Source organism: Furipterus horrens, unplaced genomic scaffold, assembly GCF_987537825.1.
Source record: "Furipterus horrens unplaced genomic scaffold, mFurHor1.1.pri manual_scaffold_4, whole genome shotgun sequence".
Taxonomy (NCBI): domain Eukaryota; kingdom Metazoa; phylum Chordata; class Mammalia; order Chiroptera; family Furipteridae; genus Furipterus; species Furipterus horrens.
This window is the reverse complement of record NW_028327174.1, coordinates 204392913-204413347: the sequence shown is the minus strand read 5'-3', so window position 1 is coordinate 204413347 and position 20435 is coordinate 204392913. Positions and strand designations below refer to the sequence as shown.

Sequence of the window (20435 nt, the reverse complement as noted above, 5' to 3'; positions counted from 1 at the left end):
GCGCCTGGTCCGTCCGCGCGCACCCGCCCATGGCCGGGAAGGCGCTGTCGCTGCTGCCGCCGTTGCTGCTGGCTGCCGCGGGCCTCTCCGGCCTCCTACTGCTGTGCGTCCCTACCCGCGATGTCCGGGAGCCGCCCGCCTTCAAGGTGCATGCTAGGGCACGCGAGCACCCGGCGCGCTCCGCTCCCCGCCGGCCGGCCGGCGGGGTGGAGTCCCGGCCCCATGTGCTCCTCTCCCGGCCTGGGTCCGCGGGACCGCGGCGGCGCTTCCGGGGAGACGCGGTGCTGGAGGCCAAAGTCCTCCCGGCTCGCCGAGGCTCCGCGGAGCTTGTCCTGGGCGCGGCTGAGGAGCTGTCTCTGCTCCCCGGATGCGCCCCAGGCCCTGGCTGGACCTGGGCGGCCCACAGGGGTGCGTGGGTTTGGGGTTCAGCCTAGACGGAATGAGAAGGCCCCTGGGGCCCAGGGAACCCTCCTCACCTCCCGGGTGGTGCTGACAGTGGGGCAGCTGCCCTTGAGGGGGGCCAGCAGTGAGGAGGGGGTCCGACAGGGCAGGTACTAAACAGGCTGGGGTGAGTTAGGCCAGGCCCAGCCTCCAGGAGTCCATTTGGCTCCCTTAACCCCTTTTTGGACTTGTGGGGGTGGGGGAGGGCTTGGCCTGTGTGTGTGTGTGTGTGTGTGTGTGTGTGTGTGTGTGTGTGTGTGTGAAGGCAAGTCCCAGAGGCCCAGGGTGGGCCATGGCAGGGGTGGGTGCTCTGTAGCCAAGGGCCCCACCGGGTGGAGCTGGGGCGTGTGGATGGGATGGTCTGCTGATGCTGGTGGGAGTTCCCTGCGGGGCGATGCCTGGAGCGTCCCCCCTTCCCCAGTCAGGAGGGTGTGTTCCCCAGTCCACCTCTACCCGCTGGAATCCAGGCCTTGGGGGCAGGTTCTGGGAAGTGGGAGATGCCAGCTGGGTGCTTGTGTCACCCACCTGCCTGGGAGGCCTGCCAGCATCGCCCCTCAGTCCTGCAGGCCCAGTTCTCATGGGCCCTGGCTTGTAGGCCCGGATGGGCATCCTCAGGCAGGGTCAGCGCGGAGGCGAGCCTCTCCCAGCCTCCTCCCTGGGGCCCTGACTTCCACAGCTGCAGGTTGGGCTGATGTTGGAGGGTGGGGGGTGGGGAGGAAGGAAGAGGTGACCCCAGAGGGTTCTCCCTGCAGCAGCTTCTCTCGCGAGGCCTAGGGACCTCGTGTCCTTAGGAAAAGATTCCAGAGGTGGTCCTGGGACCCTCTGACCCTGACGTAGCTCCTCAGCTTGTCCTCGCCAGGACAGCTCCTGTCCTCAGAGGGGAAGAGGCTCCAGGCCCCATTCTCCCCTGTCCAGTCTGTACAGGTCACTGTGACTATCTCTGGCCTTCTCTGAGCCTTAGAACTTCCAGCCTCGACACAGGGTGGGGTAAAGCAGAAAGTGGGGTGGGGGCAAAGGGCATGGCCTTCAGGCCCCTCCCTGACCCCCGAGGCTGACCCCCCACCCCTACCCTCAGTACGGCATCGTCCTGGACGCTGGCTCTTCCCACACGTCTATGTTTATCTACAAGTGGCCTGCGGACAAGGAGAATGACACCGGCATCGTCGGCCAGCACAGCTCCTGTGACGTGCACGGTGAGGTCCCCCGAGCTCTGGGTGCACCCTGGCCTGGACACTCGGTTGCTATAGGGCTTCGGGGTTCTGTCTGACCTCAGCCTCTGGAGGCAGGCCCTCTGCTTACTGCTGGGTGGGCTGCTCCAGGCAGGAGCTGCGGGAGCCCTCACAGGAGAGGGTGGGCACCGAGCCTACTGGGAGCTGCAGGCACTTCCATTCTTGAGAGGAAGTCCCAGGGAGCAGTCAGAAGGTCTGAGCCTTGCCTGGCCCAAGACTGGTCTCTACATCCCAGATGGAGCAAAGGGGGCTCTGGGGAGCTGGTGAGCACCCCCTGGCAGGCCCCCAGGAGGCCAGGCATAGTGACAATGCCTAGTGCTTTGTCCTGACACCTGTGCACACACCCTCTGCTCAGGCGGCAGCCTCAGAGACTCTGGGTGGCATGTGGGCGGGCCCCTTTGTGAACATCTCTGAAGGCTTACGCTGGGAAGGTGTGCTTCAGCCGCCACCTGGTTTGGGAGCCTAAGCCCCCCAGCCTTGCTGGCCCATGGCCCCCCAGGGGCTGACCATCTGGCCCCGGCCTGTCACACTGCCTCCCTCTAGGTGGGGGCATCTCCAGCTATGCAGATAACCCCCCTGGGGCTGGCCAGAGTCTCATCGAATGCCTGGACCAGGCGCTCCGGGATGTGCCCAAGCAGAGACACGTGGGTACGCCGCTCTACCTGGGAGCCACGGCTGGCATGCGCCTGCTCAAGTGAGTGTGCCCGTGCCCTGACCGCCCCGGTCCTGGGTCCCCTCCGCAGCCTCAGCGCAGGGTGGGCCCACATGCCCTTGGCGGCAGCCGTCGGCTGGCACTGTCCTGGCTGCCTGGGCAGACGCCCCAGCAGCAGGGCCCCGGCCCCAGGAAGTACGCCTCTCAGATACCTCCCTGCATCACAGTCTGACCAGCCCGGAGGCCTCGGCCAAGGTGCTCGCTGCTGTGACGCAGACGCTGACTCAGTACCCCTTTGACTTCCGTGGTGCCCGCATCCTCTCTGGTCAGGATGAGGGGGTGTTTGGCTGGGTGACTGCCAACTACCTTCTGGAGAACTTCATCAAGGTGGGACTGCTGGCCAGCCCAGTGAGCCGGGTGGGGGGGTGCCCACCGTGGGCACCCACCCACTGGCTGACCCCAAACTCCCCTCCTCACAGTACGGCTGGGCAGGCCGGTGGTTCCGGCCAAGGAAGGGGACACTGGGGGCCATGGACCTGGGAGGCGCCTCCACACAGATCACCTTTGAGACGGCCAGGCCAGCTGAGGATCCGGCTAACGAGGTCCAGCTGCGGCTCTATGGCCAGCAGTACCGCGTCTATACCCATAGCTTCCTCTGCTACGGCCGTGACCAGGTCCTGCAGAGGCTGCTGGCCAGTGCGCTCCAGGTACCCCCCACCCCCAGACCCAGAGGCGGATTTAATGGCGGGCGCACCGGGCACACCTGGCGCAGGCCCTGGGCCCCCACTTCTGAAGGGCCCCGCGAAGCCCCAACTTTACACTTTTTTCTAATGACACCAAGTTTGGTTTCATATGTGCAATTTTAATTTCGTACAAGTTGTAAACTTGCGGGGCCCTTCAGAAGTCGGGGCCCAGGGCTCGCGCTCGGTGCCCCCACCATTAAATCCGCCTCTGCCGGACCACCCACACCACTGTGCCATGCTGGAGGGAGGGGGCAGGAAGAGGAGGGGCCAAGGGCACACAGTAGAGCCTGGACAGCAGCCGGCTTCTCCAGGCAGCAGGAACCTGTGGGCTTCAATCCACTGGAAGGACAGGTGGGGAGGGACCCAGTGTGGGCAAAGGCTCGGTGGCTGCAGGTGGGCCTGCTGAGTGCCAGGGGTGGGGAGGGGAGGAGGGCAAGGGCCAGGTCTTAGAGGGCCTGGAGGGCCTGGCCCAGGGGTTTGGTTTTTGTCCGGCAGCAAGGGGGAGCCAGGGATTGCTCCTGAGCACAGAAGTGATGTCATCAAGTGCAACTGGTGGGGATTATCAGGCTGGTCCTCTGGGGGGTCTTCTGGTGGGCGTGCTTGAAGTGGACGTGGTGCAATGCACACCCTCATCATTGCCCCAGACCCACAGCTTCCACCCCTGCTGGCCTCGGGGCTACTCCAAGCGTGTGCGGCTCCAGGATGTGTACAGGCCACCGTGCACTGCAGCCCAGCCGCCCCGGACCTTCAACGGCAGTGGCAGCGTCAGCCTGTCGGGGACCAGCAACCCTGCCCTCTGCCGTGGCCTGGTCTCGGGGCTCTTCAACTTCTCGTCCTGCCCCTTCTCTCGATGCTCCTTCAACGGTGTCTTCCAGCCCCCTGTGGCCGGGGGCTTTATTGTGAGTCCAGGGGCCAGGACTGGGGGCCAACACTTGTCATGCCAGGGTCTGGGCTCCGTGTGACCGCACCCCCCTCGCAGGCTTTCTCTGCTTTCTTCTACACCGTGGACTTCCTGAGGACGGCGATGGGGCTGCCTGTGGCCACCCTGCAGCAGCTGGAGGCCGCCGTGGTCACCGTCTGCAACCAGACGTGGAGCGAGGTGAGGCCTGCCCCGCCTCCTCCAGGGCCCAGGGGAGGGCTCCGCCCGCTGCTCAGCGTCCCAGGCGTTCATTTGCTGGAAAAGTACAGGGGCCTCAGCCTCTCAGAGGGCCCAGTGCTGGGGAGGAGGTGCAGGGAGCTGGACTTGGAAAGCGGCCGGGCTGCTGCAGCGAGGCTGGAAGCCGGCTGGGACCGGCTTTGCCCTAGAATCGAGACCTGGGGGGCAGCAGGAATGGCCAGCACAAAGCCTGTGTGGCCCTGGGGCGGGGGACCGGGCAGGTGGAGCGGAGGGTGCCGGAGTAGGCTCAGGAGAGACTTCGCAGGTGTAGCTAGCTCAGGGGAGTGAGGGATTGAAGGCAGCTCCCAGGATTCTGGCTCCGGCCACGAGCACGACACAGGCGCCAGGTAATGGCTCACTGAGGGTTGGGGCCTGTGAAGCGTAGGGTGCCCACCAGGGGCTTGAGTGTCTGCGGCCGGGTGGTGGTGGAGACCCCTGTCCTCTCTGTATCTCGTGGCAGACAGACTGGGGAGACCATGGGGAGGGGTGAGAAGTCGGGGGGCAAGAGGCAGGCCCAGGGGCTGGGCTGGGGCTCAAGCCTGAAGCTTCTGTTCCCCTGACCACATGCTGAGGTTGCAGTGGCCCTCTGCTCCCTGGGTGGCCGTCCTTACTGTCCCTTCTAGTCCACCTCCCAAGCACAGGTGCTTCCAGCCATCCTGAAGCCACACTTTCCCTCCTCAAGGGACAGCCTGCCTGGTGGCGGCCTCCTCAGCCTCCCTCCACCTCCGCCTTCCTACCCGGCACTGCCCGTGTGCATGTGCTTGTGCGTGTGTGGGGGGTGGGGTACAGCACAGGGCTGGCCACCAGCTGCTGGGGCAGGATCTCCTGGTAGCTGGGGGCCTAACACGGCCTCACCTGCGTCCCAGCTGCAGGCTCGGGCGCCGGGGGAGGGACCACACCTGCCCAACTACTGCGCCGGAGCCATGTTCGTGCAGCAGCTGCTGAGCAGGGGCTACGGCTTTGACGAGCGCGCCTTCAGCGGAGTGACCTTCCAGAAGAAGGTGGGAGCTGGCGGGAAGGCGGGGCCTCTGCGGTGGAGGGGCGGGGCCTGGCGGGCGGGGCGGGGCCCTTGGGCTGCATCGAGGCTGAGGCCGCGCCACTCACCCGCAGGCAGGGGACACCACGGTCGGCTGGGCGCTCGGCTACATGCTGAACCTGACCAACCTGATCCCCGCCGACCCACCGGGGCTGCGCAAGGGCACCGACTTCAACTCCTGGGTCGTCCTTCTCCTGCTCTTCGCTGCCTTGCTCCTGGCCGCCCTGGTCCTGCTGGGGCGCCAGGCGCGTTCCGCCAAGTCGCCTAGCGCTATCTAGGACTGGCTGGGCGCAGCGGCGCCAGCCCCATGTTCCCCCACCCCTCACCCCACCGCCCCCAACACCTCTGCCTCTAATGCGGCCTGGAAACGGAGTCGGGAACTCTAGTGCCCACTCCCCCGGGGGACCGAGCCGGCGGCGAAGGGAACCGAACCGGCCCCTTCAGCGCGTGCAGTCTCGTCTCCCGCTCAAGGCCTCGTGCTCCTGCTCCGACAGAGGCTGGGCGAGGCAGACCCCCATATCCCCAGCCTGTTACTACAGGGCGGGTCTCCAGGAAGTGGCCGTTTCATTCTGATCATCAGGGCCCTCAGAGACACACCCCCGCTCGAGGGTCAGAGCCCATAGACTGGGGGCAACCCAGGGCCTACTTGTAACATTTTGTAATAAAAACTTTGTCCTAGAGCAGTGGAGCGACGCCTTGCCGGCCCTCCCTCCGCAGGCTGCGCAGGCCAGGCGGGCCAACGCCCGGTTCTCGGGGCGGACCTCGGCTCCAGCTGCTTCCTCTCTGGTCCAGACCTGGGGCGGTGCTGGCCATGGTCCCCCGCTCCTCCGTCGCTGGCTGGCTGGCAGGAGAGTCCCTGAGCCTTCCGTGGCCAGCAGAACCCCCGCAGCGCCTCCAGACTGCATCAGTGATCTGGCCAGGCCGGAGGCTGGGCCCTTGCCTAAGGGGGCCTGGGGTGGGGATGGGTGGAGCAGAGGTGCAGAAAGGGTAGCTCGCGCGCAATCCAGGTGCCCAGGGTCCAGTCAGTGCTCAGAGAAACTGGGGGAGGGGCAAGCCTTCAACCGGAGGTGGTGTGCGGGGAGCTGAGATGGGGGCCGGGGGTGGGGGGACGTTGGGCTCCATCTCTGGGAGGGAGGAACCGCGGGAAGGGCCGCCTCTAGAGCCGAGCTTCGCCGGCGCACGGGGAGGCCGCTCACCTCCTGCCTGGGTGCTTTCCGACGCCCCAGAGACGTCAGCCAGCGCGCACCTGCGACTCCCGCAGCGCCTCCGCTAAGCATCGTTTTCTCCGCGAGGGCAGCCGCGGGAAGGCGTGGTCTTGGCTGCGGCTCCCGCCGGCCGCGACCTTTCTGGGGAGTGAGCCAGGACCCTGTGTGGGAGGGCGGCGTCCTTGTTTCACTCCCCGCCGCTCCTGCCGGTGTGGGAGCCAGTTCGCAAACCTGAGGGTAGCCGCCCCACCTTCTGAGTTCAAGGCAAAGTCCTGGGGCGTGGGGGAGCACCGGGTTGCGGGGCTCGTCCTTGTTCCTTCCGTGGCTTGAGCCACAGGGAGGTTTCCAGGCGGGACGGGGTGCGTGTGCCCTCGGGAGGCAGCAAGCGGAGTGTAGGCGGGTGCTTCCTAGCAGCTTTGTTGTCCTGAGGCCCCGGGGACCTAAAGGCTGCCACCTGGGGACCGTGGACAGCTCCCAGCTGACTCGCATCAACAGCTCCAGGCCGCTCTTGCCCCCTGGTGGCTTCCCTTGAGAGCGGCCGCCCCGTTCCAACCCTGCTGGCCACCAACACCGGCCTCTGCCGTGTGCGTGTTTGCTTTTAGCCGTGTTTCCGAGTGCCCGGCGCTGCTCTGGGGCGCAGCTGTGCGTTCCTGAGCGCCTGTCCGCCCTGTGCGCGCTTGGTGGGTCCCCGTGTTCCCGACGCTGCGCCAGCGGGTGGGGGTGGGGTGGCCAGCGGGAGAAGCGTATCCGGGGAAGCCCACCCTAGGCCAGTCCCTAGCTGGGTCTGTGGAGAACAGAGAAGGTCCTCGGCTGCAGAGGTTCAGGCGCCCTGAGCCCCAGAGAACAGCGGGATCGGCCCGGGCTGGAGAGGGGGAGGGCGCGGGCTGGCGGCGCGGTCCCGCCCCCGCAGGTGCAGCGCGCAGGCGCCCTCCCGCGCGCTGACTCGCTGCGTCCGCATCCCTGATCCTTTGCCGCAGCGTCAACGCCGCTGCCACCGCCTCTTGTCCTCCTCCTCCGCCTCCTCCTCCTCCTCCTCCTCCTCCTCCTCCTCCTCCTCCTCCTCGGCCTCCGCCTCCTCTTCCTCCTCCGCCGACGCGGCGCCCGGAGCCTGCGCCCAGCCCCGGGCCGCGCGGTGCCATGCTGCCCCGGCGGCGGCGCTGAAGGATGGCGACGCCCGTCCCTCCGCCCTCCCCGCGGCACCTGCGGCTGCTGCGGCTACTGCTCTCCGGCTTCGTCCTCGGCACCGCCCTGCGCGGCGCCGCCGCCGGCCGCCCGGGTGAGCGACAGCGCTGGGCGCAGGTCGCTGGGCGCCCCGGGGCCGGGTGCGCCGGGTGGGGGTCGTGCCGCGCGGCGCCGCCCTTGCCCGGGCCCGCAGGCCCCGCAGGCCCCGCAGGCCCCGCAGGCCAGGCCGCTGACAGCGCGCAGGCCCCGCCTCGCGCGGGATGGGGGAAACGGGCCGGGGCTCCCCTGGTTGGGGCTTCTCCCGGGTTCCTGGTGGCGAGCCCCAGGTTCACACGCTTCTTGCCTTTGTCTCTGAGTCCGTGAGCCTGTCTGTGTGTGTGTCGGCGGGGGGGGCTCTGTGCGTGGGCCTGCCGCGGGCAGCCCCTCCTGTGTGCGTGTCTGTGGTGCCCTGCGGTGCCGGCCGGCCCTGGGTGCCTTGCTACCCGTGTCTGGGCCAGCGTCAGGGTACCAGTCTGATCTGCCGGTCCCCATGCCTCGGGCGGCGTTGGACATGTTCCTTGCTTTGCTGCCATGGTTGGGGTCTGAAGGTTTCTAGGGTGTTTGACAGCTAGTCCCAGGCGCAGGGTCGTTTTCTGCCTTCAGCGGGGATAGGAGCAGCCCCTGGCCCCACGCTTTCACCGTCACTCTCTGCATGGGAGGAGCGCGCCATTCTGTCTTCTGTGCTAGGGGCTGAGGGGCACCTCCAGGGTAGACTCCCCCAGAGACTGGCGAGCCCTGGGTCCTGAGGACCCTCCCTGCCTCCCAGATGAGCACTGGGGTTCCAGGTGGTGAAGGTCTTCAGGGGCCTGGAGCCCAGGGGACTGAGCTGGGACACTGTGCTGACACATCCACTCAGTTTTCCTGGCAGCCCCACAAGGAGGTGCTGTTGTTAGCCCGTTTTGCAGATGAGGAAACTGAGGCACCGAGACGCTAAGCAATGGGCACGCTGGCCTGCTGAGCTGGGCCATGTGGTTCTGTGTGTGTGGCCTCGAGGCCAGAGCAGGACAGGCTTCCTCCTGGGCACAGCACCCCTAGGTGGGAGGCTGGCACGACCGGGAGAGGGGCCTGAGGGCCAGAGTCCGGCTGGCCAGGGATGGCACGGGCTGCCTGCTGAGAGCCGGGCTCCGGGGCCTCCGCCTGCGGCCCCCTGAGCGGACGGGCTGTGGCCCTGTGCTGAGCCCCCAGGTGGGCAGCTGCCATGCCAGCTGCTCTTTGTCACTGTGCTCACCCAGGTGTGGGGCGGGGTGCCAGCCACTCTCCAGCTGCCATTGTTCCCGGAACCTCCTCCTGCCCCCTGAGGCTGGAGTGGTCACTTTTCTGGAACTCAACAGGTAGCAACCACATCCTGCTGGGCTGGGGGGCTGGGAGTGGAGGCCCCTGAAAACCGGCCCCTGCCCCTGACCTGGTGCATGCTGGGTCTCAGCACCAGGGGCAGGGTGTGCCCGGCTCCCCAGGTGCCCGGCCGGTGGGTGTGGCCCAGGCAGACCTGGTGGCTCAGGCTTAATGTTTAACTTGCCCAGACCCCTGGCCCAGCTCTCCGATTTTGTTGCTGCTGACCCAGCGTGCGGGGTAGGGACCGCTGGAACTTCCTGGGGGGGTGCCACCAGCCAGGTGCTGCAAATGTCTGGTTACCACAGAGACCAAGCCAGACCTGTCAGGGTCTGCAGGAGGACAGAGCTGGGCATTCCCTGATCCCCCGAGTCACCCTGCACCTCAGTGACCCTCCTCCAGAGACACCCCTACGCTGGCCTCCCCCAGCAGGATTGCCAGTCTTGGTGGGCATCCCCCTGGCTCTGCTGTTCAGTGATTGGGGCCAGTGTCCCAGGGCTGAGGACATTTCTCAGTTTTGAGGCAACTCACCGTCTGCACCAAAGGGGGAACTGAGGCAGAGGAGACCCCAGCCCCCCTTCCTCCAGCATCCGGATAGGTCCCTTGCTGTGTGTCTAGGACAAGGGTCTGGGTCCCAAACCAGGAGCTGGGCCTGGCCAAGGTCCCAGTTACTCCCTGTGTCAAAAGCAAGTGAGACTGGCCAACTCAATGCCAGGCGTTCCCGACCCCCCGCGGCCCCTATGCCCTGGGGACAAGCCAGAGGCTGGATGGGAGGGGAGTGACTGTCGTCCAGGCCGGGCACCTGCTCTGTCATGCCTTCTGACCCTGCTCTCCAGGACCGTAGGGCAGCAGGCCGGGGTTCAGGATGGCAGGCCTGCGGTGCAGGGAGAGGGGGGATGGCCGGCGCCCTTCCCTGTCCCAGAGGCAAACAGGGAGCTGGGCCCCACCCTTTGGGGCTCCCTGCCTGGATAGGCTTGCTCCGGGGCGCCCTGTGACCAGGGGCCGCACACGGAGGGCTGCTCAGCCCCACTCAGGGAGCTCGGTGCCGACAGGGCAGTGAGGGCCGGCTCAGCCTGGAAAGTGGGCCCTGGAGAGTGGGTGGGACGGGGAGTTCCGATAAGCCTTAGGGCTGTTTGTCTTCCGGGCCTGATCCCTGGTGGCTGGGAGGAAGGGCCTGCCCAGAACAATGGCTGGAGCCAGGCCTGGCCAGCTCTGCGGCGTGGGGGAGGGGTGCCTGGGACGGCACTGGTCTGTGCAGGGCCATGACCTCTGCCTCTGCTTCCTTCCCAGATGCAGCCGCCTGTCCTGGGAGCCTGGACTGTGCCCTGCAGAGGCGGGCACGGTGCCCCCCGGGGGCTCACGTCTGTGGCCCCTGCCTCAAGCCCTTCCAGGAGGATGGGCACGGCCTCTGCGTGCCCAGGGTGCAGCTGCACCGGCCCCCAGGTACTGGAGAGCAGGCTGCCCTCCCTCCCTCCCCCACCCTGACACGCTGCCCCCAGCCTCGGCTCCCGGGTTCCCTGAGCTCTGTGGGATGCTGGCAACTCTCCTGTCACCTTCCATGTGGCCTGGTGGTCCTTTCCAGGCGGCCGTGGGCCAGAGCCTGGTGACGGGGTGAGGCAGGATGTCTGCTGTGAAATACCAGGGGCTTCTGGGAGAGGCAGCATCAGGGCTCCCCGCACCTGGGTCCCCACGAGGTCTCCCCAAGCCCCTCACACGCCCCCTCCCCCCTGTTGCTGTTGCTCACTCCACTCCATGCGCACTGGGGCGCCCCCTCACCCACCCGTGCCCAGGGTGGGGAGGGTCACCAGAGGCTGAGTGAGTTTAGGGGTGACAGGATGCCTGAGTCTGGCCCGCAGGAGGGGTTTCGGGCGGTGAGAGGGAGGGGTGTGGCTGAGGTGGGCAGGCACACTCTGGAGGCGGCCCTCTGCTTGGGGGGGCTGGGGGGGGCTCTGTGGGTGTCTGCCTACAGCCTCTGTCTGCCCTGCAGAGCCTACCACAGGGAGAAGGGGGGCCCAGCGACCAGCGCCACCCGGAGAGCTGCCACCCCTCTGGGTGGAGGTGGGGGAGACGGAGTGGGGCCTCTCCCCACTCCTCAGGGAGTCACTGCCCTTCTTGGTGTAGGAGGTCAGGGGGTGCAGTGTTTCGTCCCAGTGCTGGCCCCCCTACTTTGTTGGTAATGGGTGGGGTAAGAGGCACCCCAGCCCCTCTGGCCTATGCACACTCCCCTGGCACCTCCACCCCGTGCCCGCCCCCCCCTTTTCCTGGGAATGCTGCTGCTCACACAGCTCCTCCTCAGTTGTCACCGTGGCAACACAGGATGGCTGGGGCTGCGGGCTGGTGCCTGGTCCTCAGGCCACCAGAGCCTGGGAGGAGTGAGGAGGCTAGGCCTGGGGACTGGCACCAGGGTGGGTCCCCCGCCCCTGGAGGCCACCTGCAGCTGGTGTTGCCAGGGTGGGGCCGTGGGGCCTATCCACCTGATGGCCCCTCATTGTCCCCAGAGGAGGGCCCACCCCAGCCCCGAGTGGAAGAGGACATTGACTTCCTCGCCCAGGAGCTAGCGCGGCAGGAGGCAGGGCGCTGGAAGCTCACGGCCCTGCCGCAGCCTGAGGCGCCCCATCGGCTCCTGGAGGCTGGTGAGACCCTTGCCCCATCCCCCCGCCCTGCCGGCCCTGCCTCCCTGCCCAGCCGGTCCTGCTATGGTAACTTGCCTTCTCTCTGCAGCAGCCACCCTGGGGCTCTCCGACGCAGGCCCGGGCCCCGGCCTGGGCCTCCCCTCCACTCGGGGAGCCCCTGCACCCACCAGCCGCACCTCCTTGGGATCTCCTGTGTCTCCTGGGCCTGTGCACATGTCTCCCCTGGAGCCCCGGGGCGGGCACGGGGACAGCTTTGCCCTCGGTAGGTCCGGGCCGGGCGGGCGGCAGGGCCCCGCCAGGAAGGCCGCCCTCACCGCGCCCTCCCCGTCGCCCCGCAGCGCTGGTCCTGGCGGGCTCCGTGGCCGGCGCCGCGGCCCTCGTGGTGGCTGCTCTCTGCTGGTGCAGGTGAGCGGGGGCCGGGCGGGCCGGGCGGGGGGCGTCTGGCGGCCACCGTGCGGGTCTCAGTCTCCACTTGGCTCCCGCAGGCTGCAGCGAGACATCCGCCTGACCCAGAAGGCCGACTACGCGGCCCCCCAGGCGCCCGGCTCCCCGCCAGCACCCAGGATCTCGGTGCGTGTTCCCGCCCCACCCGCCTCCCTGGCTCTCGCCCTGCCCCCCCCCATGGCTTGACCCTCCCTCCTGCGCCCTGCAGCCGGGGGACCAGCGGCTGGCGCACAGCGCGGAGGTGTACCACTACCAGCACCAGAGGCAGCAGATGCGGTGCCTGGAACGGTGAGATGCCCACCGGAGGCGACCCCGCCCAGAACCCGCCCCACACCCCACACCCCCACCCCTGCACGGCTGAGGGGGCTGAGCACCCACTTGCAATCTGGGCCCCTGGCACCCGGAGGGTGTGGGAGGACCCGGCCATCCCACCCCCACCAGGCACGAGGAGCCCCGCAAGGAGCCGGACTCAGCCTCCTCGGACGAGGAGAACGAAGATGGAGACTTCACCGTGTACGAGTGCCCAGGCCTGGCCCCGGTGAGTGTGTGGGGGTGGGGTGGGCACGGGGCCTGCCGGCTCCTGGGGGCCTTCCCGGGCCGGGCCGCTGGCTGCCCGCGCTCGCCCTGGACCCGCCTAACACCTGTCTCTGCAGACCGGCGAGATGGAGGTGCGGAACCCGCTGTTCGACCACTCCTCGCTGTCCGCGCCGCTGCCGCGCCCGCCCCCGCCGCAGTGACCGGAAGAACGACGCTCACTCTCTCGAATACCAACCAGTCCCTGGGTGGGGGGCCAAGGACCTGCGTTTCCCAATAAAGAAACCGCGTTCTGACATCTGGCCTTCTTGTGGCTGGGCTGGGGTGCCAGCCGGAAACCCCTGGGGGGCAGGGCACCTTCTGTTTCCCCTGCACCTGTCCTCTGGAGTCCGCACCCCCAAAGCAGGGTGGGGAGGGCCCTACAGGCCAGGCATGGATGGGGGTGCTGGAGACAAGCCAATTGAAGTACATCTCAAGCCGGGTCTGTGTGCTGGAGACCCGGCCCCACCTTTGGGGCCGTGGTGGGTGGACCCTAGAGAGGGGGCCTGAGGCTTCTAACCCCACTGCAGAGAGAGGGGGTACCCCTGTGCCCTGCTGGGGAGGGGAGGCTTTTGTTTTCCTCAGACACAGAGGACCACCCCCTACCCTCCTCTGCTGCCAGGCCTCACCCCCCAACACTTCCGCCCCAAATGGGCGGGTGTGCGGTGCAGGGCCAGACCCACCCGGACTCAGTGCCACTCCCTGGAAGAGCCTGTCCCACGCAGGATGAAAAGGGCTGGGTAGCAGGTGCCCACAGACACCTGGCAGTGGGCACCCAGCGCCTCCACTCCTGCGGGTCACCCCCATGGCCAGAAGGCAGGAGGAACAGGACACAGGCCTTGAGTGCAGCTTCATCACGAGCACCACACTGGCCCCTGGGTGCCTGCAGCCTAGGTGGTGGGGCATGGCAGGGGGCCGGTGCCAGGGGCTGGGGACCGTGTGGTATGGGGGCAGGGTGATAAGGACTCCATGCCCACTGTCATTTCACACGTGCCATTAGGGGAACAGCTACAAAGAAAACGGGGGTGCAGAGGTTAGGGGTTCACCAGCAAAGGCAGCCTGGTGCCAGCAGGGTCCGGGCCAGGCCCGTCTCTTGCTGGCTGGACGCTGCAGACTCAGGGCCGGGAGGCTCCTCCAGAGCTCTGGGCTCTGTCCCTGGGGTCCCGGCCCTCGCCTTTCCTGCCTCCTGCTCCCTTGACCTGGGCAGAGAGCGGCCACATGCTGTGCCCCGTCTCTTCTCCCTCCTTGGGAGTCGCCAGCCCACCCCCAGTGACCCTGCTGCCCACTCCTCAGGGCCCCTTGCCATGGCAGCTGCAGTTCCGGAGAGCTGGCGGGCCTGGGCCAGGGACGTGCAGGCAGGGCTGCGGTCCTCCGGGAGGCGAGGCTTCCCTCAGCCCGGGTGCCCTGAGCGGCTCAGCACCCCGCTGCCCACTGGGCTTCCGGGGCTCCCGCTGGCCCCAGGCTTGGCCGGACAGAGCCAGCCCGTTTCTGTCTAAACTGCTACAACTCTCTTCCACGGGCCCCGGGGCGGGCTGGGGTTTAGGGCTCGGAGAGGCCCTGGCACCACAGGGCCTCTGGAGACCCCAATCCTGGGCAGGTCCGGACTCTGAGACCCAGGCTGCAAACGTGGCTCCTGCCCGGAGTGTGCAGCAGAGGAGTGGAGTTTTGGGTCTCAGTGGGGAACAGAAGGGGCGTGCCCACGCCAGGTACCCAGCGCCTAGGTCTCCGGCGGAACCCCCGGCAGATGCTGGAGCTCCTCCTGGACAAGGACTTGCTGTGCTCCAGCCTGGGTGGGAGGGGGAGGGCGTAGGAGAGGCGGGGCTGCCGCCTGCAGGGCACCCTGGGCCCTGGCGCTCCCACTCAGGGCAGAAGGACCCCCAGCTGCTGCCGGCTGACACGGGTTTCCCGCACTGCCCCAGTGTTGCCCCCTTGGCTGCGCCCCAGGCCACCTGCCAGCCTCCATGCACCCACCTTCCCTAAGGGGTACCCTGAACGACACCCTGCCCCACCCTCCCAGGGAGAAAACTTGCTCTCTGGCTCCCTCTGCCGCCTCCACTCCCTGGAGCCAGGTGGCTCTGGAAGTCGGCCACCAGGGGGCCGTGGTTTGTCTCCACTCTGCCCTGCTCAGGCCAGCCCGTGCAGCGGCTGGTGGGCCTCGAGGCTCCGGCCCTCTCTCTCCCTGAGGCACCCCTTGGTCGGGGCTGCGTGGCTTATTGTCTGCAAGGGGCAGTGACCGTGTCTGGGCACAGCCCCTGGCTTCGGCTCCAGCTGGTGCCCGCTGGGAGGCTGGCCTGGCAGCAGGCCGGCGGCTCAGCTGCAGAGTGGGGTGTGCTCCCGACTCTGAGGTGCTCATGGGCTGGAGGCTGGAGCTGGGTACAGGTACCCGTCTGCGTCCCAGTGAGTCACAAGGCCTGGGGCGGAGCGGGCTGGATGGGGCCTTCAGCTTCCCCGTGACTCACGCGCCCTCCCCTCCTCTTTCCTCTGAGAGCCTCTCATTCTGACCCATTTCTGGACCAAAGCTAGGAGCCCCCACTGCCCAGCCAGCGGGTTCCCACGCCGGGGGCCCCATGGCAGGAAACCGAGGGGCAGGCTGCGAGGGGGAAGCAGCAGCGCCACAGTGGGGGTGGCAGGCTCTTTTGAATCCCCCAGGAAGGGAGCAGGCTGGGGTGTGGTGGGGCTGTGGCGAGGGTCCGGGCGCGCCCGGCCACGCGCACAGGAAGGGCAGCGCTGGGACGCCGCCAGAGCACTGACAGGCCGCAGTGGGACCCGCTCCTTCCTGTGCCCTGCCACCGGTAGGTGCCCGCCACCGCAGGGCGGAGCGGTGGGCTGACGCAAGGCCCTGTGCAGGGCGTGACTCCTCCGGGATCCCTTGCCCGGGAAGGGGTGCCCGGCGGGCTCACAGGCCCAGTGCCACTGTGGTCATCTCCCTGAACACTAGGGCGACTGGAAGGGCAGGGGTTGGTGACAGCTGTCCTCTCTGTTCAGGTCCTGCTGCCGCCAGCAGGGTGCCAGGCCTGGGCGAGGCAACCGCCCCTCAGATCTGCCAGATGGTTTCCAACGGTCCCGCAGCCCGCCCTCCCCTCCTTCCACGTTGCGAAAGGCCTCGCCACAGCTCCAAGGTTCTGGGGGGGGAGGGGGGCTCTGAGGGACTAAACTGCCCCTTCTGGGCTTGCCTGCATCCCCCACGGGTCTGTTACCAGCTCCCGGTTCCACCCTGATGGCGGGGGGTGGGGGTGAAGAGTGGACTGGATGGGGGAGGGGCGGGGGAGGGGCGGGGGAGGCCCCGGGCACAGCCTCTGGTTAGCCTTCTGTTCAGAACATCTGGCCACAGCCCCCAGCACCCCCCTGGCCTGAGGCCTCCAGGACACAGAGCAGGAGGGCCCAGACCTGCCTGCCACATCCAGGACCAGATAAGGGTCTGGCTGGGGTGAACCAAGCTAGCGGGCACCAGCCTGGCTGAGAATGGGGTGCAGGTGGGGCTCGGGGACATGTCACTGCACGGGCCGGCCATATCTCTAGCTCACAGGTACCCGAGTAAAAGGGGAAGGAACTGGACCTCAGACTGCGACCCAGGCTGGCTGGAGTGGGGGGAGGAGGGGGCCCTAGACTCTAGCCTTCCCTTTCCTGAACAAGGCGCCGGCCCCCTGTCCCCCATGCCAGGGACACAAGGACTCCTTCCCTTTCCAGCCTGGAAAGCCCCCTCCCTGCCCCCACCCCCATCCTGAGCTGGGGGCCTGGAGGGAAGTCCTCCCGCCGCAGTCCGGCCGTCAGCGGCCCTTCTCAGACCGTCCAGGACCCTGAGCTTCTGTGGATCTGCGCCCTAGGGCGGGACGAGAGGCCCTGTAGCCCCGCGGGGCCAGGCCCACCACAGGCGTGTGCCAGGGCCTCGTGTGGGCAGACACTCCTAGGACCCCAGGACCCCAGGGCAGACCCCCTCTCTGGGAATCTGGGTTCTGGCACCAGGTGCCCTAGAAGGGCAGAGGTGGGTAGGGGATGCAGTGGGGGGAGTGGGGGGGCAACAAGAAGCAGCGGGAGAAACCTCAGCCTCCTGTCGAAGAGCTGAGCACAGCAGGCCAGCAGTGCGAGGGGCCCGGAGCCCACGGCAGAGCCAGCAGGTGGTGAGCAGGGGAAGTGGGTGACACCACCCCAGGGGGCGGCGCTGGCAGGGGCTCGTGCGGCCTCCAAGGGAAGCATGCCTGCCTTCCCCAGGGGCCCCAGGCCTGGGCGCTGCGCCGTGGCTGGGTCCTTCAAGGGTGGGGTCACTTGCACCCAGGATGGCCTCCCCCTCCCCCAGCCTTCTGTGCTGGCCCAGAGGCCAGCAGCAGTGGGGGGCATGGGATCGGGTCCAGCTGGCACCCCTCCTGTAACCACTTCCCACCAGCAGCCAGAGGACAGGAGGGGAGGCAGGGCCAGGGTGGCGGTTCCTGTCAAAGGTCACCTTCAGGGCGGAGCGGGGCGGGGCGGGGCAGGGGTGGGAAGGTACCCTGGTTTCCTTCATCCTGGGCAGATGAAAGGAGCTCACTTCCAGGTGGGGCCCAGTGCAGCGCGCAGCTGTGATTTCAGGGCGCCTCTGCCTGGTGGCTGCCGAGATTTGAGAACCTCGGGTTTCTTGGGTGACTGATTCTGGGAGCTGCAGATGAATAATGCCGGTGAGTGTCTGGTCTTGAGGGAGGCCCCGCTGGGAAACAGGGGCATGAGTGAGCTCGGGGAGACAGCCTCTCTTCCTGTGTCCCCCGTAGGGTGTGGCTCTGCCCAGAAACTTTGGGCCTTGGGGGGCCTGGCCTGGGGCAGCCCTGCTCACGGCGCTCTGGATCCTGTGGCTACTCCGGTGGGCCCCTGGGGCCGTGCCGGCCCCCCAGCGCACACTCACCATCCTGATCTGGCACTGGCCCTTTGCCCACCGGCCCCCGGAGCTACCCAGCAACACCTGCAGCAGCTACGGCGTGGCACACTGCTGCCTGAGCACCAATCGCAGCCTGCTGAGCAGCGCGGACGCCGTGGTCTTCCACCACCGGGAGCTGCAGACGAGGCGGGCCCGCCTGCCCCTGGCTGAGCGGCCACCCGGGCAGCCCTGGGTGTGGGCCTCCATGGAGTCTCCCAGCCACACGCATGGCCTCAGCCGCCTCCGGGGCGTCTTCAACTGGGTGCTGAGCTACCGGCGTGACTCAGACATCTTTGTGCCCTATGGCCGCCTGGAGCCCCGCCAGGGGCCCGTGCCCCCACTGCCGGCCAAGAGCGGGGTGGCCGCCTGGGTGGTCAGCAACTTCCAGGCACGGCAGCGGCGCGTGCAGCTGTACCGGCAGCTGGCGCCACACTTGCCGGTGGACGTGTTTGGCCGAGCCAGCCGGCGGCCGCTGTGTACCACCTGCCTGCTGCCCACCGTGGCCCGCTACCTCTTCTATCTGGCCTTTGAGAACTCGCAGCACACGGACTACATCACCGAGAAGTTCTGGCGCAATGCGCTGGGGGCGGGGGCGGTGCCTGTGGTGCTGGGGCCACCAAGGGCCACGTATGAGGCCTTTGCACCGCCGGACGCCTTTGTGCATGTGGACGACTTCAGCTCGGCCCGCGAGCTGGCTGCCTTCCTCGTGGGCATGAATGACAGCCACTACCGGCGCTACTTCTCCTGGCGGGACCGGCTGCATGTGCGGCTGTTCGATGACTGGCGACAGCGCTTCTGTGCTATCTGCACCCGCTACCCCCACCTGCCCCGGGACCAGGTGTACCAGGACCTCCAGGGCTGGTTCCAGGCCTGAGCCCCTGCGGGGAGGATGGCTGGGAGTGGGCAGTGTGAGTGGACCGCTTGGCTTTCAGATCACACCACTGGGCGTCCGCCTCCACAAGCAACCACAAGACTAGCGTGCAGACTGGAGTCAGAGGCTGGGGTACAAGGATGAGGGAAGAGAGGGTCAGTCTGGGCAGGCTGCCTGGAGGAGGAGGCTGGTGGGCTTTGGAGCAGACATTTGGGCCAGAGAGGAGAACAACAAGGGAATTTATGGGGGTGCATGTTCTTGAGGTTGCCCAGAGGACAGAGGCTGCTCAGGATATCCTTCCCCACCTTGATTAAATCTTGGGCAGGTCAAAGCTGTACCTTGATGTGGGGATGTGGGTCTGAGACATGCTGGAGGCAGGGTTCTTGGGGCTGGGAACATGCCACCCTGTGGTTTGTTGGGGCAAAACCTGCCCTCAAGTCTCCTCTGTACCCACAGTCCCCGGCCCACTCTGCCGGCCACAGCACCCACTTTGCAGACCAAGTGGAGCCCAAGCGCAGCACTGTGCGGCAGCACAAGGTGTGAGTGAGCCGGGCGGTTCTGGGATTTCTGCAGCCTGCAGTCCACTTGGGGAGGGGCCATCGATCAATAAAGAGACAAAGGACGAGGATGGCATGTGTCAAGTCTGGCAGGCACAGGACCCCATGTATCTGCTGCACATGTCTGCCACCCTGGCCGGTCACACAGGTCTCCTTGACGCCTCCAGGGACCTGCCTGCTCTACCTCGAGGCCTCTGTACTCCCTCTGCCTGGGATGCCCTCCCTTGTGCAGCTCTGCCCACTCCCCACTGTTCCTTCAGCGCCCCGCTAAGTGGACCTGAATCAGAGAGCCTTCCTGGACCCCCCGAAGACCAAGTGGTTGGACAGCAAAGGGTGAAGTGGGGAACCCACTGGGGGGGGGGTCAAAGTTGTCCCACCTGTAAGGTCCTGGGATTTCATTCTCAGGCTGGATCTGCTCTGGGATGTGGGGTCCCCTCTGTCAGGCGTCTGGTGGCAGCGTGGCAGTAAGGGGCCCCAAGGACGCTGTTGCAGCCAAAGGAGCCCTTGTGGCCAGCGGCTGAGTGAGAAGATGCCGGTGGTGAGACTCTGGGGGTGCTGACAGGGGTCCCAGCAGGACTTGTCCCTGCCCTATGTGGAGGTGGGCAGTGGGCCGGGGCAGGAAGCTGCCCTCCCCCTTGGCAGTGGCTGGTGGGTAAGGCCTGCCAGAGACTTCCTGCCCTGACCTAGCGCCACGTGCTGACCAGGGAGAAGGAAGTGTCCTCAGCTGCAGGGTGGGGTGGGTGGGGCATTGTGCCTGCCCACCTGCCCCAGCTGCCCATCCTCCCACCTCAAAGGAGCTGGGAGGGCTGGGGAGCTGCAGCCCCCAAGGTCTGCCATTCAGTTTAGGCGGCGACCTCTATCTGCACCCCAGACACTGGCCATCACAGAGCCCACAGCTCCCACTCACAAGTGAGGAAACTGAGGCTGGGGAGGAGGCGTCAGAGCCACCCACCGGGCCTCCCGTGGCGCAGGGCCCGCCTGCCCTCTGCTGGCCACCTCGGGAATCGACCCTGCAACCTTCCCGCCAGCTCAGACCGCACCTCCCAAAAGTGCAGCCGCACGGAGCTGCCCTCCAGCGGGTACCAAACCACCTCTGCGGAACGCACTCGGCCCTCGGGCGCGGCGGAGGCCAGGCTCGCCCCGGATGTGGGGAGAAGAGTGAGCCGCTCACAGAGGGGGCAGCCTCCGCCGCCCCGACACCCTGCCTGCGCGGCTGCACAGCGCGGTTCTGGGGCCAGCAGGTCCCTTCCCTAGCTCCCGGCAGAGCCCAGCCGGGCCCAGCCTGCCCCTTCGCCATCACGTAGCTCACTCACGAGGGACACAGGGGTGGGCAGCCCCCCTGCAGTCCCCTCACCAGCTCCACCCCTGTTTTCGGGGCAGGTCTGGAAGCACCAGGTTGGGTGGATGTTGACTCAGTCTGGAGGGCAGTGGCCGATCTGCACAGGGGGGTCCCCCCCCCACGA

The 20435-nt window shown here is 67.4% G+C and overlaps 3 protein-coding genes across 3 annotated transcripts; all 3 read left to right on the top strand.

Moving 5' to 3' along the window:
* Positions 1-5937, top strand: ENTPD2 (ectonucleoside triphosphate diphosphohydrolase 2). Its single transcript, XM_090275028.1, has 9 exons — positions 1-146; positions 1517-1634; positions 2214-2364; positions 2550-2709; positions 2802-3029; positions 3710-3964; positions 4045-4164; positions 5088-5222; positions 5332-5937. Exons 1-9 carry the CDS (start codon positions 30-32, stop codon positions 5533-5535), a joined length of 1488 nt encoding a protein of 495 aa, XP_090131154.1. The 5' UTR covers positions 1-29; the 3' UTR covers positions 5536-5937.
* Positions 5938-7565: 1628 nt separating this feature from the next.
* NPDC1 (neural proliferation, differentiation and control 1) lies at positions 7566-12919 on the top strand. The gene is made up of 9 exons (XM_090275027.1): positions 7566-7738; positions 10303-10455; positions 11511-11645; positions 11734-11907; positions 11984-12050; positions 12131-12215; positions 12298-12377; positions 12531-12627; positions 12743-12919. Exons 1-9 carry the CDS (start codon positions 7627-7629, stop codon positions 12824-12826), a joined length of 987 nt encoding a protein of 328 aa, XP_090131153.1. The 5' UTR covers positions 7566-7626; the 3' UTR covers positions 12827-12919.
* Positions 12920-16667: 3748 nt separating this feature from the next.
* Positions 16668-19038, top strand: FUT7 (fucosyltransferase 7). Its single transcript, XM_090276051.1, has 3 exons — positions 16668-16780; positions 17170-17311; positions 17402-19038. The coding sequence occupies exons 2-3, from the start codon at positions 17306-17308 to the stop codon at positions 18416-18418; spliced, it is 1023 nt and encodes a 340-aa protein (XP_090132177.1). The 5' UTR covers positions 16668-16780; positions 17170-17305; the 3' UTR covers positions 18419-19038.
* The last annotated feature ends 1397 nt before the right edge of the window (positions 19039-20435 follow it).

Coding starts and splice junctions, on each gene's coding strand:
- NPDC1 (XM_090275027.1), top strand. CDS start 7,627: ATGGCGACGCCCGTCCCTCCGCCCTCCCCGCGGCACCTGCGGCTGCTG. Junction 10,456..11,510: donor GCAGCTGCACCGGCCCCCAG/GTACTGGAGAGC, acceptor CATTGTCCCCAG/AGGAGGGCCCACCCCAGCCC. Junction 11,908..11,983: donor CGGGGACAGCTTTGCCCTCG/GTAGGTCCGGGC, acceptor GTCGCCCCGCAG/CGCTGGTCCTGGCGGGCTCC.
- ENTPD2 (XM_090275028.1), top strand. CDS start 30: ATGGCCGGGAAGGCGCTGTCGCTGCTGCCGCCGTTGCTGCTGGCTGCC. Junction 147..1,516: donor GGGAGCCGCCCGCCTTCAAG/GTGCATGCTAGG, acceptor CCCTACCCTCAG/TACGGCATCGTCCTGGACGC. Junction 2,710..2,801: donor TTCTGGAGAACTTCATCAAG/GTGGGACTGCTG, acceptor CCCTCCTCACAG/TACGGCTGGGCAGGCCGGTG.